Genomic DNA, 26,683 nt, shown 5'->3' with positions numbered 1-26,683 from the left:
CTCATAATCCAGTTCAACAAAACAAAACATGTTGAAGTGGATAGGCATTTCATAAAAGATAAACTTTACAGTGGCCTGATCTATACTCCCTATGTGATCAAAGGAGATCAAGTTGTAGATATACTTACCAAGGGACTACCTAGTAAGTATTTTTAGAAGTCGACAGACAAGGTGAGGATGGAAGACATCCATGCCCTAGCTTGAGGAGGAGTGTCAGAAATTAGGTCCCTAAATTAAGTGGATTATGCAATCTGGTAGGATATTTGTGGATGTATTTTATTAGTTAGGATCCCTAACTTTAAAGAACTATATCTATTCTTAAAATCAGTCACTTACCTAGTTTAGCAGTTTCTTAAGATAAGACAGTAGTTTGTGTATTTAATTGTGTAAGTCTCCTACGTGAATATATGAGAGAGAATTACATAAACCTCTTGTTTTTAACAAGAATTGTCACTGATCGGGCCAGCAAGGGGCTGCTGAGTGCTGATAGACAAAATTAAGTAGATAAACTTGGGTTTGAAAGTAACTTTGTTTGCTGAATTGCCCAATAATCGATAAGCAGTTTATATTGTGCTATGAATTCTGTTATCCGTGTTTGGGTACATGCAATAGTTTTATATTTATTTTGTTTTATTGAGTAAATGAGATTAGACCATCGAATGATCATATTTTATGCTATAATATAATGTTAAAACATATTGCCTCTGTAATCTGTATTCCTTTTATATGTTCAAACTCTTACATAACTTAATTCTCTGATTTAAATTTTTAAGGTACTGGGATCCATATTATTATAGGAGGCGATGGCTACGGACTGATGATGATGAGAAGATGAACTTTATTGAATCTGTAAGATATAAGATATGAAAATAAACATATGGATCATGAATGGTTTTGCTCGGTTGTTTTACACTCAAGAGAAAGTTTAGTTCATTTGTGACTTTTTTTTAGGTTCTCTTTTGTGTTTGGGGATGGTGATCCAAATCAAGGAATCGAGGAAGAAAGGTGGAAGTTGGTAATACTTCAACACTAAGTTTTCTGGTCAATGGGTGAAAAATTTAATTCCATCTTTTTTACAGTAGTTATTCTGGTTATTAATTGTTCTATTCTCCCTACAAAGTTTCAACATTTACAACCAAAATTTGCAGATTGGGCAGTACATAGCTTCTAATGGAGGTGTTGTCACCGCAGAACTTGCTCCGTATCTTGATTTACCGACCTCAAATGGAGCATTGGTACGATTAAAAATTAAATTCAATCTTAATCTAGCTTGTAATTAGCATGCAAATTATACTTTCAAGTTGCTTTTAGAGCTAGTATATCGTTCTTTGCCTTGAATTTGCAATAGTCTCTCTCACAATCACATTTGTTTTCATTCACTCTTTGAATTGGATAAAATAATATAATTATTCTTGGCCTGTCATTGCAGCACCTCAACAAAAAAATCGTTAAATTGTCTAATTAGATCACAGATATTTCTTTATTCACGGTTGCTTGTATACTTTACTATCATAAATAGTTCACAGTCAAGTAATTCAGAACTGATACTGATAAGAAGGTTTTAAAATGTGGAAGGGGTCGCTGATGTTTATCGCAGTTGTAGATGTTGCTTACGTAATAGCATTGATTATGGTCATCATGATTGTGAAATTGCTCTATCTTCTTGCTCAACTTTTCCTTAAATAATTAATCATAATTAACTACCCTTCTATAAAATATTTGAATTATTTATCACATTACCTTTAAAAATGATAAAAACTAAATATATAATAGTTCCTAATAAGTGATTCATATAAGTTCTGTTTAAAAAGCTTCAGAATCAGTATTATTCTGGTTTCTCCTTTTAACCAAATGTTTAAAACTCATTGGAGAATATCCAATTTCTCTCTGATCAAAACTGTTTGAAGTTGTGGCTTTTTCATTTCAAATTATTTATCAATGGATTGTTTTTACTTGTTGAAATATCTCATACACAAGAAGTATTTGAATGTATAATACTTTGATTCAGATCTATATTTTCTTTTCAGTAAATAGCACTATATTTTTATACCATCTTTTAGCAACCTCCCGTAACTAATTATGAATTTGTTAGTAACAAATTCATAACAGCCTGGACTTCTAGAACTTCTCCTTCTAGAACTCTTCTACATCAGCTATACATGAACTAAACGTGAGCCATGTATGACGCACGCATCAATCATTCTCTCAACATTCTCCCTGCTTCTTCCCTTCTTCAGCAAACAAACACACATTCAACTTGTCACGAAAACTAGTAAATGCAGCTTTTGCTAAGGGTTTAGTCAAGCCATCAGCCACTTGATGAGCTGCTGGAACATAGCTTACACATAGCTGATTTGTAGCTATCTTTTCCCTAACAAAGTGCACATCTAAATCGACATGCTTGGACTGCGAGTGATACACAGGATTGGCACTTAACGCAATCGCGCTGGTGTTATCACACCATATTGTTGGTTGATTGCATTGTGACATCTTCAAATCAGTGAGCAAAGCATCAACCCATGCTACTTCAGCTGCTGTGTCAGCAAGGCTCCTGTATTCAGCTTCCATGGTTGATCGAGACACCACCTTCTGCTTCTTCGCACTCCAAGTCACCAAACTTCCTCCAAAAAAAACACAGTAGCCAGACATCGATCGTCTATCATCTGCACATCCTCCCCAATCGGCATCCGAAAAAGCTAATATATGTAACTTGCCTGGTACAAATCCCAGACCATAGTCCAATGTCCCACCTAAATAACGTAGGATGCGTTTAGCAACAAGCATATGCTGCTCTCTTGGAGCATGCATATATTGGGCGACTTTGTTCACGCTAAAGGCAATGTCGGGTCTTGTGTGACACACATAGAGCAGCCCTCCTACTAGACTCCGAAATTCACGCGCATCAGTCAATAATTGTCCTTCACCTTCCTTCAATTTCGAGGACGTAACCATAGGAGTAGAGGTACATGAGGCCTTAGTCATCTTTGCCTTCTCAAGTATTTCTAAAATATACTGCTTTTGACTAAGCACCAAAAGTTGATCACTTCTCCTGACTTCAATGCCCAGAAAATAGTGAAGTTCACCTAAATCCTTCAACGAAAAACGATCTTTTAACAACCTGACCACTTCCTCAATTGCAGTCGACGACTGCCCGGTTATTATTATGTCATCAACATATACTAAGATATATGTTGACACTCCACCTGCTGTGAGAACAAAAAGAGAAGTATCAGCTTTGGACTCCTTAAACCCAAGATGCACAAGACTGTTTTTTAGCTTAGCATGCCAATTCCGAGGAGCTTGGCGCAGACCATAGAGGGATTTTTGCAGTTTGCACACCAACTTTACACCATCAGCTGTGTATTGTTCAAAGCCAGGTGGTTGATTCATGAATACATCTTCACTCAACTCACCATGAAGAAATGCATTATTGACATCGATTTGTCTCAGTGGCCACCCTCCAGTGACAGCAAGGGCAAGTATAACGTTCAACGTAGCAAACCGCACTACTGGGCTAAAGGTCTCCTTGAAGTCTTGCCCAGGCACTTGAGAGTATCCCTTAGCAACCAACCTAGCCTTGTATCGTTGAACCGTTCCATCAGAGTTGTGTTTAACCTTAAATAACCACTTACAACCAATAGCAGATCGTCCTTCAGGTAACTGAACAAGTGTCCACGTGCCATTACTTTGGAGAGCAGTAAGCTCAGCATGTACTGCTTCTTTCCACTCCTTGGATTGTAGGGCTTCATTAATCGAAGCTGGCAGCACCTCACTTAAAGAACTAGTAAAAACTTTGGGTTTAAAGACCCCGCATTTGCTTCTTGTCAACATAGGATGTTGATTGACAGAAACTGCATTATGTTCAACATTCGGTTGCATGTCAGCACCTGCTGTATTCTGTTCAACAGTCGGTTGCATGTTATCATCTGCTACACCTTCAGGTTCTGCAGTGGATAACTGTGTGGACTCAGGACCACTCGATTCAGCCTCATCATTATCCATAGCTGAAAAAGTGGTATTTTGAAGAGTAGGATCACCACCACTGAAGTCAGTACCATCAACATGTGCATGTGTCGGCTCACTAGAACATGTAAAGGGTTCAGCCATTGCTCGTGTTCTCGCATGATGAGGAACAACCTGCAAGGGAGCAGACCTCCATGCACGAGTATGAGAAACAAACTCAGATTGTTTAATACCTGCAAATTGAAATATATGCTCGTCAAATTTAACATGCCTCGAGATATAAATGCGACCATCCTGAGCGAGGCATTGAAAGCCACGATGCTGCAAGCTGTAACCCAAGAAAACACAAGGGGCTGACCTAAACTCCAACTTATGTTATTGAAATGATCTCAAGTGCGGGAAACAACGACACCCAAACACACGCAGCGTGGTGTAATCTGGTTTAGAGCCAAACAGCTTTTCAAAATGTGAAATTTTACCTAATACTTTGGTAGGCAGGCGATTAATTAAATGTGATGCAGTAGCCACAGTATAAGACCAGAACCAAAACGGAAGAGCAGCCTGAGCTAGCAACACGAGTGCCAATTCAACCAAGTGAAGATGTTTGTGTTCAACCACGCCGTTTTGCTCTGAGGTGTGAGGGCATGTGATTCGATGTAAAATTCCAGCACGAGTTAGTTCATATGACAACCGCCTGTACTCGCCTCCCCAATCACTCTGAACTGACTTGATGAGCAAAGAAAACTGAGTGGTGACCATAGTTTGGAATAGACGAAAGGCATCAAGTGCCTGAGCTTTGTTCTTTAGCATGTACACCCATGTATGTCGTGTACATGCATCTACAAAGGAAACATAATATCGATAGCCACAGGATGAAACATTGGCAGCACCCCAAAGATCGATAAAAACAAGTTCAAATGGAACATTGTACACAGTAGTAGAAGAATTAAAAGGCAACTTGTGACTCTTTCCCATGCAGCAAGCAACACAAGTAGTATTTGACTTCTTTGAAATGTTAACATTGATGGAATGACATACATCTTGCAATGTTTGAAACGTAGGGTGTCCTAATCGCCTATGCCAAAGGTCAAATATACTAGGACCAACAACATTGGACTTATTACATACGAAGACTTTAGGTTCCACAGCAAAGGTGTACAGCCCTTCATATTGCTCCCCTCGAAGAACCACTGCACCAGTTGATTTATCTCGAACAAAACACTCATCAGCATGGAACTCGATGAAAACATTGTTGTCGCTAGCAAGCTTCGAAACCGAGAGCAGATGTTTCGTTATTTTGGGCACATGTAACAGATCGCTTAACATTAAAGCTCGAGAAGAAGTATTCAAAACAGTATTACCAATTGAGCTTACCCCTAGTGACACACCATTACCTACTAGGAGATTACCTGGACCAGAAAATTCAGAGGAATGCATCAGCTTGGATGCGTCTGGGGTGACATGGTGAGTTGCACCTAAATCAACAACCCAATGTTCACCTGCTGCCACGTTCGCTTGAGACTGACTCGAAGAGGACAACTGCTTAGCATTGCAGCATGAGCACCCTGACGAGTCGAACGTTGCACAATTAGCAGCACTTAAATCATCTTTGGCTTGGAATGATCCAGAACCCGCATTGACCCCAGGGAAATCTCGATCGAAGCGGTACCAGCATCGATCGACAGAATGACCATTTTTACCGCATAACTGACACTGAAGCCGTGGACGACCTCGACCATGCCCACCGGACCGACCACCACGAGACACCTCAGACGAGCCAGCCTTTACTCTTCCTTGAACAATATGAGCACTCATCGGAAGGTCCTCAGGCTGAGCATCAAAACCAGCAATTTGCATTTCCGCATCAACAAGCATCGAACAAACCTGGTCCAAAGACAGAGTTTCTCGTGTAGTGGTGATTACTGCCATGAATGGCTGATATTCACGCGGCAGACCTTTAAGGATTCTCACGACATGTTCAACTAGAGATACCGGACTTCCACAAGACGCAAGCGAATCACAAATTTCTTTAACTCGAGTAAGATAAACTCTAATAGAATCCTCACCTTTCTTCATGGATTGAAGCTTGTAGTGTAGATTCATGACCGTGATTGTGGAGCGATTAGCCAAAAATTGCAGAACCGTCTTCCACACAGCAGAAGCTGACTCGGCACCAACAAATTGTGGCAGCAACGGAGCACTAATCGTGGATAGGAGCCAGGACGCAAGGGCACTGTCTTGAGCTATGAAGTCTTTATAGGCTTCATTAGCAACAGTCTCACCGTTTGCATCAACAACCATCTGCGGAGGAGGTGTTAACGAGCCATTCAAAAATCGTTCAAGGCGGTGGCTGCGAACTGTAAGCAGAACTTGTTGCTTCCATAGAAGGAAGTTCATCTCATCGAGCACCACATTTACCCGCTTATTGGTAAATGTACGGGCTGACGAGGAGGATGAATCACCAAAGAGAGCCATCACAGCTCAGCAGAAAGCTCCAGGACCAAAAGCGAATGATACCATGTTGAAATATCTCATACACAAGAAGTATTTGAATGTATAATACTTTGATTCAGATCTATATTTTCTTTTCAGTAAACAGCACTATATTTTTATACCATCTTTTAGCAACCTCCCGTAACTAATTATGAATTTGTTAGTAACAAATTCAAACAGCCTGGACTTCTAGAACTTCTCCTTCTAGAACTCTTCTACATCAGCTATACATGAACTAAACGTGAGCCATGTATGACGCACGCATCAATCATTCTCTCAACATTACTAATTACTTATTGCCTGCATCCAAGGCTCCAAGGTGTTTATATTTGCTTCCATTTTTGGTTATTTGAACTTCTTCTTTCCTGGTCAATTGCAGAGTGATGAATCATGTCTTACCTGTTCTGTTACGGTTTGATGGCGACCCATAAATAGATGAAGATGTATGCAGAAATATTTTCTATTCATTACATATAATGCTTATGTGTGTCTGTGTAATATGATAAATTCCATTTATTGTCACTTTAAAATGTAATTATTTGAAATTAACGATTTGATATAAGGTGCAAATGTTTGATCTTGTGTCCCTGAGACCAAGACTTACGTATGTATACCATGACAAATTCCATTTATTGTCACTTTAAAATGTAAATATTTGAAACTTCTGATTTTGACATAAGGTACCAACGCTTGATCTACGTCTTTGAGACCAAGAATTGTGTCACCTCATCTTTCATTTGTGGAAAAGAGTTCCTGCTCTCATGAAGTGTAAATTTATTTGTGTAGGGAAATATTCTGTACAGGTTTCAGTCTTTGCAGCGGACAGCTTCTTCTCAGAGGAGTGGTAGGAAGGAATATGTAGGAAGAAGATGAAGTGATTGGGTTAGGGGAATTGAGAAATTTTGAAGGAGAAGAAGTGGCAGTTTAAGTTCTCCTCTCTTTCTCTATATGTGTGTGTTTTATGTTGAACATTTATTTGGTAAGAATTGTTCTGTTATGGAGTTTATTTGTATTAATAAGCACTTGTTTTGCAGTAAAACAAGATCATCAGAGAAAGCACTGGTCATTGGTTTTGGTGTGATTAACCTCTTTGGAGTTATTATTCTTGGAGCAATGATAAAGTACTCTCTCAGTGTTATTTTCAGTCAATACTTATTTTCTCTCTCATGGTGCTGCTTTTATTCTCATTTGAAAAGATGCTGCGGTTAGATGAAGTGGATTTATTAATTTTGTCATGGACAATTTTCCTCTACCGACGTATTTACCGTAAAATCACTGATTTTTTATTATTTACGTGTCAGACACGGTTAGAAAAAATATTACGGATCTAACACCCTTTGTAGAAAGGTGTGGCCCATGCATCGCGCCTTACGTTGATGTGGGGCCACGTATTGAAAGGTGTGGCCCATGAACCGCGTCTTACGCCAGCTGGATCCACATCAGCTTAAAGCGCGGTGCATGGGCTGAGCCTTTCATAATTGTATCTGAATTTCTCGGCTTTTAAATTTTTTCCTCGGCTATAAATAATATGCTCTCAACCCGTAAACATCACTCATCAATCATCTTATCTTCGATTTAGAAGTTCGTTCGATCTTTCGTTGTAAGATAATTTTTAATATATAATATATTTTTATATATGATTATTTAAAAAATATAGTATACTAATTATTTTCTACTAAATTTTGTGGTTGTAAAATTAGAAAGCGGGATCGTACGTCGAAATATTTTTGCTGATACGGTAATAATATAAAATTATATTATTTAAATTATTTACGTTTATTTGTAAAAAAAATTATTGCATTATATTTCAATTCATATATTATTTATTTATTTAGGCTTATTTCATTTTTTTTCCAGATATTAGACTGTATCCCTTTCAAACACTCTGAATGACGCGAATTTCAACTATTGTTTACTATGATGAAGAAATTCGGTAAGAAGAAATGGGCGTTGTGTTTGTATCAAATCACTCTGTTAAAATATCCTTCAAGAGAAACATAACTCTTGAGGAGCTGATAACGAAGATTTTAAGGAAGGTTCATGTTGAAAGTACTAGAAGACTGTCGTTGCTTCAGTACAGATTTCCAACATCAGTGTTTTCGTTAACTTATACACTGTTCGAACTATCCAACGAAGATGATGTTGAAATGATGGTTGATTCTCAAAATCAGTATTCAGATGTCGATACGGAGATGTATGCAAAGTTTGTTGAAGTGTGTATTGTTCGGAGTATGTCATTAAGCTCCCACTATGGGCTAGCTCAACAAGCTGATCAAGTTGACAGCCCAACTATAGTAATGTATAATGATTTTAACGCCATAATGGGAAATCCGCATCATGGTGCCATCCCATCAAGTTCAATGGGGAGACATTCATCAGCAACTCCTTACGATATGTACTGAGGTGGGTCCATAAACAATCCGTATGGAAACATCACGTCAAGGGGAAGACATTCATCTGCCAATTTATTTGACCTAAATATGGAGATGCCCTCGACGCAACAATATGTGCAGTTTCCATTTGAAACGATGGCTTCAAGCTCCAGGGGGAGACATTCTACTGCGAACTTCTTCGATCTCACTGTCAAGATGCCTTCTAGCTCAAGGGGAAGGCATGCAAGTACCAGGTTGTTCGACCTAAATGTGGACAGCGTGGAGGAACCCTCATCTCCACCAGAAGAACCGCTTCATGAGCCAGGTGCGGATGGTGCTGATACTGGACTATTCGTTCACCCAGAATCACCGTAGTTCAACTCCGATGATGATGATGATGTAGATGAAATTCCCACAAATGTGGTACAAACTGAACCTCCAGCACACATGTATGAAGCTGACTATGGTGCATTGTACGGGCCAGAATTTGTGGATATGCCTAATCTCGATGACTATGGATTTAACTCATCAATAATTAATGGTGAGTTATATTTAAGCATAGAATTTTCAAGAAGAGAAGAAGCGATGATGGCAATAAAAAACTACAACATTCGTAATTATGTTCAGTATAGAGTCGACCGCTCTACGACCGAAAGGTATGTCTGCCACTGTCTCTAACGTGAAAACGGATGCAATTGGATGGTTCACGTATTGAAGAAGAAGAGGAAAAACAATAGATGGGAGCTAACGATATACAACGGTCCTCACACATGTTGTGCTGGAGGGATCAACCAAGATCATCCCAACTTGGTCTTCGAAATGATCTGCCAAGCCATCATGCCCATGGTAAAAGCAATCTCCTATATAGTTATTGTTGTGTTGATTTCAGCTATACAATAGCAGTATGGGTATTCTGTCTCATACAGAAAAGCATGGTTGGCAAAACAGAGTACAATTAAAAAACTTCACGGCGAATGGGATCCATCTTACAATGAACTACCAAGTTGGTTTAGAGTGGTGCGGAGGTTGAATCCTGGGATAATTGTGGACTTCAAAACGTTCCATGCATACCATAATGATCAAGTTCTTCGCGATCGATGTCAATTCTATGGGCTTTTTTGGACTTACCCACAGTGCATTAATGTTGTGAAATATTGTGAAATACTGCAAGTCTGTGGTCCAAATCAACGGGACATTCTTCTATGGAAAATACAAGCAAGTTTTACTATTGGCAGTTGTCCAATATGGTAATCATAATATTCTTCCAGTTGTTTTTGCCCTTGTTGAAGGAGAAGATATAGATTCTTGGGCTTTTTTCCTCTATAACCTATGCTCACATGTTATGACGAGGGAAAAAATTTATGTCATTTCAGATCACGGAGCTAGGATCAAAGCAACAATGGAGTCTTTGGGTCCAATGTGGCAACCACCCTATGTCCAACATAGGTATTGTATCCAACACATTACTGCGAACTAGCATGGATGGTTCAAGAAGAATGATGAGCGCCAATTACTTGTGCGCATGGGTATGTGAAACTGCTATTATTTTTTTTCTTTAAATCATTTTAATTTTTTATAGAAATAAGTTCTACATTTTATGCTCAGGTTACGAACTACTACCTCAAACATTTGATTCCATGCTTCAAGATTTGCGGGCGAATAACGAGGAAGGATACGATTACATCAGCCTCATCAATAAAGAAATGTGGACAAATGCATATGATAGTAAATATCGATATGGATACATGACGACCAACTTGGTTGAGGTAATCAATTCGACCTTAAAGGGGTCACATCATTTACTTGTAACGGCTTTGGTAAAAACGACATATTTACGTTTGGGAGCACTTTTTGTAAAGCTCGGGTGACAAGCTCAAACATGGATGCAAAGCGGTCATATCTATCACCCTAGATTAGTTACAGATCTACAAAAAACAATTGTTGCATCAAATGAAATGTTTATAACAAGCTTCTCTAGAACATATGAATTGTTTCGTGTCACAGAGATGATGTCACCTCTTCAAGGGATTGAAGCTAACTCGTTAAGAGTAAATCTACGGGACAGATGGTGCAACTATGGGTTTTTTCAAGCTCTGAAGTATCCATGCTCTCATTTGACAACAACTTCTCGCATCCCCGTCAATATTATAACCGTTTTGTGGATCCCGTATACCTACTATCATAAGTGTTTAAGGTATATTAATTTGAGTTCACCTCATAGGTAATGAGAAAGACCCTAATGAGGTTCAAAATTCGATTCTGATTGTACCAGATCCAACTTTATTAAGGGATCGTGGTCATCCAAAATCCACTTGAATTCATTGTGATATGGATATTCGAGAAACATCTAGACAAAACAAAATATGTGGGCATTGTAGAAACCCAGGACATAGTAGAAAAATATGTCCACTTCTTTTGTCATCAAGTAACCGTTGTTGAGGAACTGATGTAGTTGTTGTTTATCAAAGAATAGTTATTGTAATTTAATTCACATTTACTTTATGTTAATGTCATTTGATAACCACTGATTAATTAAACAAGAAAACAATACAATAAAACGATAAAGAATAACCATTCAAAGTCAAATTATCCATCAACATTGATAAATATAAAGATTTGACATCTATTAGTTTTAGAACTTTATTAAGAAAAATGAGATTTGTTTTGACAAAGCTATGGTTTATATGACACATTTTTATTGGTACAACGGGATTCAACGTTGGCGTTATATGTAATTAAAATAAAAGAGATAATAGGTAAGAAACTTAAAAAATTATACGAGTTTTACTCTAAAAAGACATGACACGTGATATATATTAAAACAAGTATTTGTTCACTTATAAGAACGAGTCAATCGAACAACGATACTAAAAATTTGTTGATTTTAAATTATCGAAGACAATGATTAAATTTTATCAAACTAATATCAATTCAGTATTTGAATATAATTTTAAATACAAAAACCTTTTAAAAGACAATTGTCTTTGATACATATATTTACTATTATTATTATAAAACGATTAAAAAGCACTAAATGATCATCACCATTCACTTGAATTAACCAATAAACAAAATTATCAAAATAAATTAAGTATTAAATGGTAAATAATTAAAAAAATTACAATTATTTGTCCAACAAATAATTAAATACAAATATAATAAAATATTTGAATCTATCGATGTCTGCATCTTGAATGGTTCCGCAGGGCAGTGGTTGTCTGTCTTGAGGAAGATTTCTTCGTATAACTTGTTCTGAGTCCTCATTGTCATTATCATCATCACCACTAACATCATTGTCATCGTCGTTGTTAGGAGCATATACATTTTGTTGATGAGGAACTGATGACGATGTAGCACCTCCATAGAATAAGGACCCTTGAGGTGTATGACTGACTATCCCACCTCTCATTGAAAACTGGTAAAACTGAGAAAACACAGACATTGATGAGTGAGAAAACTATACATGAGGTGTCTGTGAGGCAGCCATCGATGGTGAGGCTGGACTTGCCAAATAACCAGCATATGAACCCCAAGTTAAATCTATAAACATATAACCATAATATCCTACAGGAGGGGTCATATAACTCTGTGGCGGTGGCAGCATATGGTATGGGAACGACGGTGGTGGCATCTGATATGGCTGCGGACCCATATGAACTGGTTGTGGGGTGTATATCGTTGCAGACGGTGGTTTGTGTGAAGGTTCTGGTGCTGCAGTTGATGACGAACCGGAAGTACCTTCTCTCCATCCACGAATCAGGGGACGATGGGGTTATGACGGTGCACGTCTCTATCGACGTCGATGAATTCTCCATCCTCGTGCATCCTCGGAAAGCATGAACGGTTTCTCGTTACTGTTGAACCACTCGTAATAACCATCTGCAATTGTCAAATGGTCCATATAAAATGGGTTCTCTATGGGGAATGCGCCAACGTCGATCCTCCTATATCATGACCTACTCATAATGCTTCAGCAGTCAATTCACATCTTTTTTACCGCATCGATCGGTGTTATGCAAGTCATCGAGATTTTGAGGTGCTTCTGAAATTGATTGTACAAAACCAAATTGTCGGAGCACGCGATCAGTGGGGTGCCACTCAACAATCGCATAACAGATCAGAGAGACCGCTGTCATCCAAACATCTAATGGGCCCCTTAACTCATGTTGGATGCAAATCCTCATATCATCATTACAATATGGAGCCCATTCAAACTAAAACAAATATATATAATTCTTATGAAAATAATAATCTAATTATATAACGATAATACAAAATAGATTTTCAAACATTTAAATGCATACCTCTATGTTAGCCTTCTGGTCAATTAGTAGCCTCATTAATTCTAATTCATCAGGTAGATCCCGATGATTTTTCCTGTCAATAGACCACCTATTCAAGGAAATAAATTTTATTATATACTAGATAAAATGATTAATATACTAAATCAGTATTGTAATTACCTTAATAATAGCGGGAATACGAACAAGTTCTTCATAACAGGACATAAAAAGGGCATGCAATACCATGCTCAAGACTGCAATAGAAGGAAACATCTTCCAATAGCATTTTTCTTATAGTCAGTAGCTCGACACATTTCCCTATATAGGAATGTCAAAACTGCTGAACCCCAACTCAGTATTCCAGCCAAATGAAAATCGGCGAGATGCCACAACCATATACAATGAACTTGGTTGCGCGATTTGTCTGGCATCAGCAGCCCTCCTATCAGTTGTAGTATGCATGCCCGTGCATACTTTTTTACCTGATCTTCCGAGGCATCCTCACTCAAATTCTGGAAATTTGCATCCAACAATTTAATGGAATCTGACCACCGTTAAAATTTGGTGGGGCACCTCCTAGATATTTCTGGCACAAAGAATTCCAGTTACCGTGCGCCACCCCTGAAAGCACATCTCCATCTACCGGAAGTACCAAGTGCATAGAAACATCCTCCAGCGTAATTGTGCACTCTCCGCACAAAAGATGGAATGTGTGTGTCTCCGGTCTCCACTGCTCGACTAATGCAGAAATTAGGTTTGGTTCTATCCTACAGTGGCCTTCATATCTAGCTACGTAACCTAATCCAGCCTGGACTAAATACGGGCAGGCACGGGTTGATATCACTAACTTAAAGTTGCGGATAAAAGGATCTAATATACGGTCGCTCTCCTAAAATTATTAATAATTACAAAAATTAATATATAAACTAATAATAAAAAATTAAATAAATAAATTATTACTAATAATTTAAATTAAAATAGAATTTAAAAATGTCTCGAGATATGATTTCCATCCAAACGGAGCAGATCACCTTCCATTTTATAACTGCAAAAAAATATAAAATAATTTAATAAAATACTAAATATTAATTTAGTGGAATATAATATAATATATTACCTTCTAAATAAAATTTGATCGGGGTTTAGTTTTAAGAGATTTTGGTTTTTGAGAGGATTTGGTGTGGTGGAAATAATTGAGAGGGGGTATTTATAGGATGGGGATCGGGTTTAAGTGAATGGGTGGGGGAAGTGTGAGCGGATGGGTGGGGAGAGTGTGAACGGTTGGGATTTAATTATGAAAGCGCGGCCCATGCACCGCGCCTTTCTGACACGTGTGTCAGCTGGCAGAAACTGCGCCTTTCAACACGTGGTGCCACATTAGCGTAAGGCACGGTGCATGGGCAGTGCCTTTCTGCAAAGGGTGCTAGATCCGTAATATTTTCTCTAACGGTATCTAACATGTAAATAATAAAAACATCAATGATTTTTCGGTAAATACGCCTCTACTTCAGGTACGATTTGATGTTTCTATTATATAGATAGGCTGATTGAACAGAAGGTTTTAACTATAGTTAAAAGTAGGAGGTCATTATGTGTTTCACATTTTCTTCTTGAATGAAATTGTGCATTATGATGCATAACAAGGTTTTTACTTCTCTGTACCCATGTGGTAGTCTCTTAGTATCTGGATTTAATTCTCTATCACCTCCGACACAACAGGTTACATTTTCGGATATGAAGAGGATGCCTAGAATCACTATAATGTTACAGGCGCATGCACTTTGGTTTTTATCTTTAAAATAAGTTTTATGTTCTCAGGTCCTGATATCTGTGCAATATAAAAGCTTACCTGTTTATTATTATTACAGAATGTAGAAGTAAATAAAAGTTTAGAATTGCTCTGTTTTTTTGGTCTATGAAAGCGTGGATAAAAATTCCATGTCTTCTCTCATGCTCGAGGAAATGAATTATTTTGAAAGTGGATAACTATTATTAAAACTATAGAAGACTGAAAACTCAAGTTTCTTTCCCATGTTTAGAATGGAATTTGTTTCTGCTATTCTTTTTCATGATCTATATAAAGCAATTGTTCTGCAGATCTAGTCTGGTTCTTTCTTTGCAATTCCTTTGGTTCGTTGGTTCTTCATTCGTAAAACGAATACTGATATAGAGAAGAGAAACCAGATAAGAAAAATGTTTGCTCAAGCACTTGAATCGCCCGATCTTTCACTGAGGCGGAAGGTAATCATCTTATCACCTGCATTTGAATCTTTCTAATCAAGTTTTAGGCGGTGTTTATAATTTCCCATCAAATAAGTAGCTATAAGCCGGTTCTCTCTTCTATAGGCAATTACACATTTCTAAATATTTTAACTTTGGCACGAGAGTTTGAAATCAATTTATAGTTGTTAAGAGACAAATGTTCATCAATGAATATAATTTATATGCAATTCATTCCTGATTTACCTTCCTATATTCGAAAATCCCATTGGATCTCTGGTATGCACTTTTTGCATGATTGCATCTTTGTGATCTTGCCTTCTTGGTCATGAATAAATAAAAGGGTTCAGGATCTCGGAGACATCACCGATGAATTGCAGGAATATTACCTATTACAGTTTTACATTTGTATGTTTGATCTTTTTCCTATTAGACTAGTTTTAGTTAATGATGTTGTATGATAACGTAAATTGATTTTAAAGTCGAATTTCTTAGTATCCTTGTGCATTGGTAAATCTTTTCTTGCGGAATAATCTTCTTTTATTTTCGGTATATATTCCAGATATTAAGTGCTCGAGACAAGGCACAAAAAACCGTCATAGGACCAGATCGCATTGTGTATAGTACCGACAGAGACTTGGTTGAGCAAGATTACGAGGCACGAGAGTGGGATAGAAGATTCCGAGAAATTGATAAGTCAGAATAAGAAGTGCCCATATGGACACTGTGTATCCAATATATACATTGCTTCAGGCTGCTCAAGTATCGGAGCATCCTTTTGTGAAGAGATTGGACAGTCGATGGATCCTGTGGCGTCGAAACTGTTGATATACCAGTTGATGGAAGAGATAATTCTACAAAAGAAAATCAGTAGTAATCTGGCTTGGATGCTGTGTGGAATAGCTGAACTGAAGGGGGTAATAATATATAGATTTTTCACTAAATTCTCTCGAACTTCCTTATATTTACGGAAGGTGAAACCCTCTTTCATTCGTTTTCACCCCATTTCAAGGTAAAAAGTATCTGAGAACTGTAAATGATCCATCTTGTAAACCACTACACAGTTTTGCAGTGTTGAGACTGGGAGAGATCAGAGTATACAACTTTATAAGCTGTTAAAGAAGAATGTTTTGGGTCTTTCATATATCTTGTAAAATGTAAAATCCTGAGCATTTCATTACTTAATTCTGTACTAGGGTTAAATTTATTAATTCTTGATGAAACACCTTAATAACTCGAATTATATATATATACATATATATATTTGGAGTAGGAAAGGCTTAAAGGCCAATTTTGTCTTCGAAAAATAAAAGAAAAACCAAGCAATTCTATATATATATAAGCTTTCAATCCGACTTTGTTATTCATCACTCAAATGTTAAATTGTAATAAAATATTTTGATCAATGGATACATCAAAATATTGAAAGAAATTTGGAGATAATAATCATACTAATACAAAAGTAAAATATTAAATTTAAAGATAAGAAAAAATAAAACTTTCCATTTAGAACGACACCAACATCAAAATTTAGTAGCCTTCGTAAAATTCATTGTTTTTGTCAAATGAGATACTCATCTAACAACCATTGAAGAAGAAGAAGTTCAATGACTGTATTGCAAGTTTTAAAAGTTGGGCATGTGTAACATCTTTATAGTTATATGTGTTCATTGGTTATTTTCATCATAGTGTTGTATATAGGTTTCTTATTTTTAAAAGTGAAATACTTGATCATAATATAGTTATTGGGACAAAGAATGTTGATGTAACACTCTATACCGTGTTGAAACGGTTTAATTTGAATACTAAATGTCATATTAGTTATTGAAGTGACTCGATATTGATTTTCTATTAAAAAAGTCATTCAATGCGTAAACACAACTAAAAAATTTCATATAAACAAATAGTGGAAGATCATGCCAACATTCTTAACCAAATGCAAACATAGAACATGCAAAAGTCTCGTTAAATCAAATTATATGCTTAGGCGCATTTTTTTTTCACATACATCATACGATATCAAGATAAAAGTGAAAATTTAAACTAATATACTTTAGTTTAACATGCTTATATGTGACGTGCAAAATCTCAGCTCAAAGATATATCAATCAAGTTTCAATTTATCAAATAAAATATTTAGGGATTAAATTGTAATATGTTAATTAATTCCAAGATTACTATACATTTCCTAATTTTCTAGTTCAGACATGAAACTAAAAGCATAAAAAACATAATGTAGAAAACTCAGCATGATTCGAGTTAGGATTCATCCTTAATTTCAAATCTAAAAATTAGGGATCATTTTGTAAAACACTTCTCTTTTAAAAGCTAAAGACGGAAAATAACTTTAGAGAGTTAAAAGTACAATTTTTAAATAATATCTATGAATCCAAAATATTTAGAGATCGAATCTTCGTGCAAAAGGATCAATCATTTTCAAGATAATAGCCATTGGATCGGTATAATACTTCCAAGGATTGAACCTTTCTATAAGTTCATGCAAAGTTAGACTAGAACATGCATAATTAGGCCACTTGACCAATAAAGTCAAGGATCATACATGTAACATTAAAATTATGCCATTCCACACAGAAAACATATATTTTATCAACCAATTAACAATCAATCATTCTTGTAAGTCAATATTTGCATATTTTGTAACACCCCCAACCAGTATCAGACCCGGATCCGAGTCTGAGGTGTCACATTGACTTTTTAAAACGCTTTTCTTTACAAATTGATAAAACTCGCAATTTAAGAAAGTATTTACTTACATTAATTTAAAACCAAAATGAGTTTACAAAACCTATCAAAGCATCTTCATCTCACATCTATTAATACATGTCAACTACATTTACTATAACAAAATACATATAATTTAAACACCTTTCTAATCTGAACTGTGTAAGGGAGAATCTGACATGTCTTGCTCCTCTTAACTTCTCTTTTCACTTTCCGTAACCTGCGTGTGAAACACTCACACGCTAAGTCAATGACTTAGTGAGACATATAAAATATTTATTGTAAACTCTAACTTTTAATAATGCATGAATAACCAAAGCTATCATAACATACAAAAGCATATATTCTTTCTTATTACATATACACATATGCACATATATTACCATATACATTCTTATTACTTTCATATAAGTTATCATTAATCCCTTTTTATCTTATCATCTTATCTTTCACACTCATACACATCATATCATATAATATTAACAAACAAACACATAACATCACATAACATTTACTCATGTTATATCCTTTAGATAGCCCATGTACACATGTGAGAACTAAAGATATGCGAGTACATTGAGGTTGTACACTATGATGTCACCACAGCTCGTATGGGGTACCACTAGGGGCATGTGAAATTTGTCCCGAATGACCTATGTATTTGTCTCGAAGGACCAATATCCATATGTTGCGAAGAACATAGGTAATTGTCCATATGTCCCGAAGGACATAGGTAAACTGTCCATATGTCTCGAAATACATAGGTAACCCTCGACTCTTGGCATGCCAACTATACCTCTAGCTCTCATGACTCATATCATGGGCATTATCTTTTATCCTTTCATATATTCATATAAACATATCACATGTTCATATAAGCTCATAGTTTTGTTCACGTATACATGTAATCACGTAGTTCATGTCAATTCTCATATGATTTCATATTCATATGTCACATGGCTCATATCACTTTGCATGGTCTCACATATATTTTCTATATAACTCATATCATATGATTCATATCTTATTCTTCTTTCATCATATATATCATCTATGTTCATTCACTTAATATCTTATGTTATCATTTAGGTCAACCCTACTTAGTTTATCTCACTTTTTATTTATTCACTTAAATCTAATTCATATAATTGATACCTTATCATCATTCCCTTACCTATACTCATTGCACATGAAATTACATATAAGACCTATGACTATATTCATGCATACATAATAATCATATCACCCATATTAACATTAATAAAATCATGCAATCAAATATTGGAAATAAACTCATCGCGAGTCTTTTCCACACACATCATATACCAATGCATATGCACTCACCTTGACCTCACTTAGTTCCCTAATCCACCTCTAATATTTCCTTCTTTGAATCGAATCCTAATTATGTGATCATTCCGAAACTTGCTCGCGTTCGATGTCTACATAATCACACGTATAATATACATATCAACATTCCACTTGGCATACTCTAGTCTTTCATTCCTTAAACTAATAGAAAGGTTGATTTCATCTTTTATTTAAGGTAGGCATCGGTACACTCTGCAGTGTATCGATGCATCCCTTAACGTGTATATCGATGCACTACCTATGCATCGGTACACAAATTACATTCGATGTTTTCATTTTAAGAGGGTGCATCGATACACACTTCTTGTGCATCGATACACACTGAATAATTTCTGGAAATTTACCCTTGATACATCGGTACATGTTGAATGTGTATCGATGCACACTAGCCCAGAATTCCAATTTATGCATGAAAATTACCTCATTCTAACTTAATTGTGCCATGTTTCAACTTCTTTCATATCCTTAACTTATATACACCTACTTAAACCACTTAATACCCATTTATCACATCTTAAACCTCAAAATTCTATCCTCTACATGGACTTCAAGAATCATACCAATTTTTCCACTTGTTCTAAATCCAATTCTATCACTTTATATGTCTTAATTAGATTGATGACAAGTCAAATTTGGTCTAGAAATCTAATTACTATCATTTTACCAAGATTTCACTTATTCACTTCCTTTCTTTAATCCTTCCTATACCTTTCATCTTGTTGTTTTAAAACAAATTAAGTCTTTCTTAAGCTTAATTATCATCTAACAATCATAACTCAATCTTAAATTTAGCAAGAAACTAACTAACCAGAAAACTCACCTTTGTTTTTGGCTCTCACGTATGAAGGAAGAAGAAGAGGAAGAGAACTCTGGAAGCTTGCTTATTTTTTTCCTTCACTTCCACGTGTAATACATATATATAACCCCGCTCAATAATTATCTTACTATCAAATTACCATTTTGCCCTTCTATTTTTTATTCTTTGATATTTAATCATGTACTAAATTTTTAATATAAGTACCCGTACTTTTCAATTTATCTACTTTAACCAACAAATTTTGAAATATTTCAATTTAGCTACTAACCCGATATTGAGGATGTTACAAATCACCCCTCCTTTAAGAAAATTCTTCCTCGAATTTTCATTACACGTACCAATTAGAACATATCTTCTAATGTTCTCATGTTACTTTCTTTAATTTGTCCCTTTCACAATTGCAATTAATGATTTGCCTTCAATTTCCAAAGAACTAAATCTATTTCTATTTTTTCTCTTCTTCAATTATACACTTACTTTTGACCGTTGAAAATCCATATCGTGTCACTTATTATATAACTAGTAACATTCATTCTTATCACTTAAGACGTATAAAGCTAAAGCTAAGGATTGACTTTATGATACTGAAAGACGTATAAACCAGTTGGGTTTAGATCCATTGAGGAGATATTTAGGAGATGTGTTTGTTTTGATGAGAATGCCCACACATGGTGGGAGTTTGTGGTGAGAAATATTCATACTTTTCATTTGATGTAGGATTTCTTCAAGAAGAGCTTCAAGAATTGTTTCCTTGGACAACAATACTTGGCTGAGAGACAACATCAGTTTCAGGATCTGGTTTAGGGATATATAACTATTTTTAGTATGAGATGGAATTCTTGAAGCTATTGAGGTATTGTTCTAGTATGGTTCCTACTGAGAGGGATACATGCCACAAGTTTGCTCGGGGACTCATATATAAATAGCGTAGGCATGTGGTGACCCATCAAGATGAGATATTTGATGTTTTGGTAGGGAGAGTGAAAGATGAGGAGGAGGTTGAGGCCTTAGCTTATGTTACTAGGGGAAGAGAGAAGAGGGGCAATCTTGATATTTTATTTATTTTATTTTATTAATTGATTTTTATTTAAATAAAGAAAATAAAAATTAGGAGGTGTTGTGGCGTATTTTGATTAGTTATTGTATTTTATATTTAATGGAGTTAGCATTTTGGGGTAAAGATTTAATGGAGTTAGCATACAACATAGTTTTGGCTAGCTGGATTGTTATACATGGTTGTACGCGCATGTGCATAATATCATGGAGATGGAACATATATCATGGAGATGGAACATATATCACAAATATACATAATAATATCCTTAGGCATACTTACTTGACTACTTCAACACCAGTGGTAGGCTCAGTTAGTGCCCATTTTCTTGTCTTCTTCAGAAAATTTTGGCGTAAAAGTTCAATGAATAGTAACTAAAACTATCAATAAAGTATTTAAAATAATAAAAAAAGAAATACATATCTCCGTAAACGTCCAATTTCTTTTGCTTTACTGTTCACGTATGAGTTTTCGACCATTCTTCCACTACTTAATCAGCATTCCACAAATAATGTCGAGTAATACTTTTCCTATTTCTCCTTTTATATTTGAGATTATGAGTAATTTTGGAAAATGTGTAGATGATTTGACTATTTATGAAGTGCATAACTCATCGAATCATATATAATACAAATTAGACGTTATATCTTTTATATATTTTCTTTTACAGAAGATATTTTTTATAGTAAATATATCAAATATTTCACAGATCTTCTTATTTACTCGATAACAAACTATCTTACCGAAAACTAGTCATTTATTTCACTTCATTATCTAAGAAATATCGCCCCTATTTTCATGTAATTATTAAAAAAAAAACTTAATTAGAAATTCACTTATTACAAAAAAGAAAAATATTACTAGATTCATGATTAAACATATTACATTCCAGCAAATAATCATAGGCAAAAGAAAGATGTATGATAATGAGTTCAACAGCTGTTTTCTATTCGAAATCCGCCATTAATGTTGGCTCTTCTTCCTTCTTCGACCAAAGCAGTACGAGCCGACATAATCCCACGAGGCACCAAAGAATCATCGAATCCAGAACAATGAATCCAGTCCTTCAAAAGCTCTTCCTGACCCCATATTTCAGGTATCCAAACCCGACCAGCCACTTCTATCCTATGCCTCTTCAGTTTCTCTCGTCCATTATCATCTTCTCCCGTCAAAAATACTTCTGGATCCGTCATTGATTCTTCTTCGGCTCCACCACGACCCCTTAACGAGCTTTCGTTACATTCACGTGTTTCCATCCCCGAGTTTTCCTCGTCGTTGGGATGCGGAGTTTTGGTGGGTTGTTCCGGCGGCTGAGGAGGACTCCGGTGGTGGAGGTGGGTGGTATTTTCCATGTTCTTTGGGTCTAACACGTTCATGGAGTGTGTGGAAGATTAGGTTTTAGATGGAGAAATGAGAAATGGTGGGATTAAAATAAAGCGAGAATGGGTGGGGGAGTTGGGTTACACGTCGTCTCTATGTCAAATACTTTTCTCTATCTTGTTTTGTTTTGTTATAGCAAATCAGAATTTTTCATGCCTTTTTTCATTGGTGTCTTAAAAATCGCATTTTGTGTGGTTTACCTGCATCTTCTATTTTTTTTTAAATGAATTTAGGAAACCACCTTCTATGAAAACAATGGACTGCATTTCTAATGTATTTACCAGCATCATGACATATATGGATTAGATCACACTTGGAAAAAAATCAGTGGTGCTGTAAATTTACGCTTATTTTAATAAATTTTAGATTTATTCACTTAGGAAACAATTATTTATTTCACTATAGGCTTACATGCACCGAAATAACAATTAAAGTGTACTCCGTGTTATTCTTTAAGAATCTGGGTTCGAGCACCATAAATGTCTTAGGAGTGTGAGCTTTCAATGAAAATAGTTGAGAGTTATTTTTAAACATATATTATCTTATACTTACTCCATATTAATTAAAAAAAAAGCTTAAATGCACCATTGCCCCCCCCAAAGTATGACATTTGTATCTAGTTGCCCCATAAAGTATTTTTCGTGACGTTGTGCCCCCTGAAGTTTAAATCGTTACCTTATTTACCCATATCGTTAACTCCCTTAAAAATATCAAGGGTAAATTACATACTTAGTCACTCCACTATTCCTTCGTTTTGCTCACCCAACTTTTTTTCCTTTCAAAATCATCACCTAATTTTTTTCCTTTCACTTGTGAATATCATAATTGTTCTTCAAGGTATTGAAACATTTCATCAAAGCTCTTTTTGGTTTTTCATCAACCATTGATATTCTTCATTAACGACATTAGTTTGATTTCAAATTGTTCTCATTTTGGTGATTATGACATTTTTCTCGCTATACACCAATGGTAATGTTTTTCGGAAGTGCATAGTTGGGTTGAATCTTGTTCGTCAACACCAACATCTCAGTGGCCGATAAGAACATAACAGTGGATGCCAACTTCAAACCCAAAAGAGAACCTAACATTGCCACCATCGCTAGTTGCAATGATAACATTAGCCATGGTTTTTGTAGTGAGAATCGACACCATGTTGATGAAGCTAAGGAGAAAGGTGTTCCAGTTATCTCTTTGTTCTCTGACGTTTTTATCATCTCTACTCTATTGACTACCACCTCTAAGATAACATAAACTTGTAAGGTATCCATTGAAACATACGAGTTTTCCTGAAAAAATGGTGTATTGTTAACCTTTTTTTCCAATTGGGATCGTGTTGATGAATCCATCTCTAGCACCCCATAATTGCATTGATTCAAATCACGTCAAATACATTTAGTAAGGGTAAGCATCAGTCGATTTTAACCAATTTAATTGACAACACTAACTTACACTAAACTATCAACATTGACTTACACCGATGTTAGAACACCTCATTAATAATTCACTCAACTTAAAACCAATAAATAGATTAATTGTTCACCAAATAGAACATAAATCACTTTAATTAATATCGTTAAGTGATTCTAATTAATGGATCGAAGCATATCAAATATTTTTTTTATAAAAAAAATGAGAAAACAATGTAATAATATTAAAATGAAGACAAAATTCAACAAAAGAAAAAAAGCTAAGGAAAATGAAGCTTTCCCAGAGAAGAGCTAAATAAAGAGGGAAATTTAACAAAAAATAAAAGCTTACATTTGTGTAAGTTATTCCGTTCATTTTTTAAGTAACATGTTTTTTAGTCTAACTCGTTAAATAATAGCTCTTTGTAAAGATGTTTTTGAAAAAGCATCAATGTGACACCCATAGACCGATATGGGTGACCTGATCCGATCAGAGGTGTCACATTAGGGCCACCGGAACGATCCACCGTAAAAATCCCAAAAAAATTTAAAATTTTTGTTAAAATGTGTAAAATCATAAAACAATTTATAATTAAAATACAAGTTCAGAAAATTATTCATATATTACAGACAGAATTAAAACCATACATGTTCATACTAATTATAAAAAATAAATGTGACCTATATGCCCTCTAACTATACTTGTATCGTACACTGCACGCAAAGCTAAATGGAACTCCTTTACTGATGTCGATATCTGCATTGGTTTGATTCTTTTAACCTGAAATGGTAAGTAAAAGAGTGTGATTTGGGAAGCTCAGTAATAAAAATCTACCAAGTGATGCTAAAGAACATGCTGGTAAAAGGAACGTCATAAAATTTCCTTATTGACTCAGTCGTCTACAGGTTTTCGTAATGAGCTGAGGTTCCTCTGATATTTCATCGAGTAAAAGCCATTAAGATTTTAGTTCATAGGAAACATTCAGAGTACCAAGTTTTCAGAATACCGGAATAGGATGTCTAGTGTGTTCCAACCAAAACCATTGTAAATGTGCACATCTTTTTAAAACAATAACATTTTAAAACATATTTTTAAAAACCATAGTAATACCCTCCAACCGAACACCATTATGTAGTTCCCCAAAACTGCATCCATAAGTACTTACCTTAAGCACACAACAGAGGAGCCACCATAAGGGAATGTCTTGGGAACTATGGGCCTACCCAAGGGCACCTTAGGTTTGTAAGGATTTACCAGCTTGATCAGAGTTGAACCTCCATACTCTAGAATCCTACCCATACAGTATCCAGTATAAATCAGATTTAACAGTAACAGTAATATCTGGATCGTGATACAGTAAAATCTCGTAAGCATGAAAATGAAATAAATCATATAACTTCTCTTCACCTGTACACCATATGTAGTCCCATTATTAACCCAAGGGAGTTCTTTGGGGCCTGAGAGCCTACCCAAAAAAGTTTCTAGGGGCCTCGGAGCCTACCCAAATATCGCCTTAGGTCTGTAAGGATTTACTAGCTTGATCAGAGTTGAACCTCCACACTCTAACCTACCCAGATATTGTCCCAATAAAACAATTCAAGTAGTAACCAATAGTTTTCATGATCCGTGAATCAGGAACAATTATATTTTCCAGTGAAAATAGGAAACCAGATAACACGTTTCAGGTAACCATAGTTCATAAACCAGTATATTCCATGATCTATAAATCAAGAACGATTATACTTTCCAGTGAAAGTAGGAAATCATAGAACACATATCATGTATCCATAGTTCATTAACAGTCAATCAAAACATCAGTGAATCCGTAATTTCATAAAATCACATTTTAAAACATGTAAACAATTACATGTCACATAGGGAACACACTAGAGGATCCAGATATTATTCAGAGATACTTGGTATTTATCAGGTAGGGAACCATGAAACTTTTGTAATTTAATAGAATTTTATAATCAAGATCCCTATAAAAAGGGGTTTGATAGCTAACTAATTCATCATTCATTCGGGAAATGATTTATTAAGATCATACAATATTCAAATATTTTTCGTAGGGAATTGAGTATCAGAAAGGCATTCCAAATCTTTTACATTAGAGTTATTGAAGATTTCGACGTAACATGAGTTTCCTATTATTTAGGCAAATGAAGGGCATTTTAGACATTTGAATCTTTGAGAATTCTTAATAATTTAATCTAATAAGTGTACAGAGATGATTTGTGGGATTTAAGATTATATATTGAATTATCAGGATTTTGAGTCAAATTGAACCAACGATCCCAACACTGCGATACTTGTCAATTATTCGGATTGCGATACTTCACTATTATTCACTTCTTATTATTGATTGCACCAGCTGATTTGATCAATATCATAATCATCCTTGACCAATTATTGAGGAGATGAATATGTATTCCGTTGGTATTTATTTCATTTCCACGTTGTAATAGTATCCCAAAATGACCGACGACTTGGGTCGTGCTCCATAACCTTTAGAGGTAGTACATTATTTAGGTTCATCCATGTTCCCATAATCTATCCAACGACATTCACTTAATCTAAG

The 26,683-nt window shown here is 35.6% G+C and overlaps 1 protein-coding gene and 1 pseudogene across 1 annotated transcript; one reads left to right on the top strand and one right to left on the bottom strand.

Moving 5' to 3' along the window:
• Positions 1 to 768: 768 nt before the first annotated feature.
• LOC120177850 lies at positions 769 to 16,049 on the top strand (annotated as a pseudogene).
• A 6,064-nt stretch (positions 16,050 to 22,113) lies between these two features.
• On the bottom strand, positions 22,114 to 22,772 carry LOC120177836 (protein BIC1-like). The gene is made up of 2 exons (XM_039183840.1): positions 22,465 to 22,772; positions 22,114 to 22,425 (listed from the first exon to the last, which is right to left on the bottom strand). The coding sequence occupies exons 1-2, from the start codon at positions 22,689 to 22,691 to the stop codon at positions 22,248 to 22,250; spliced, it is 405 nt and encodes a 134-aa protein (XP_039039771.1). The 5' UTR covers positions 22,692 to 22,772; the 3' UTR covers positions 22,114 to 22,247.
• Positions 22,773 to 26,683: the final 3,911 nt, after the last annotated feature.

The sequence above is a fragment of the Hibiscus syriacus genome, unplaced genomic scaffold (genome assembly GCF_006381635.1).
Source record: "Hibiscus syriacus cultivar Baekdansim isolate YM2019G1 unplaced genomic scaffold, ASM638163v2 tig00112339_pilon, whole genome shotgun sequence".
Taxonomy (NCBI): Eukaryota; Viridiplantae; Streptophyta; class Magnoliopsida; order Malvales; family Malvaceae; genus Hibiscus; species Hibiscus syriacus.
This window is presented reverse-complemented; position numbering and strand designations above follow the sequence as displayed.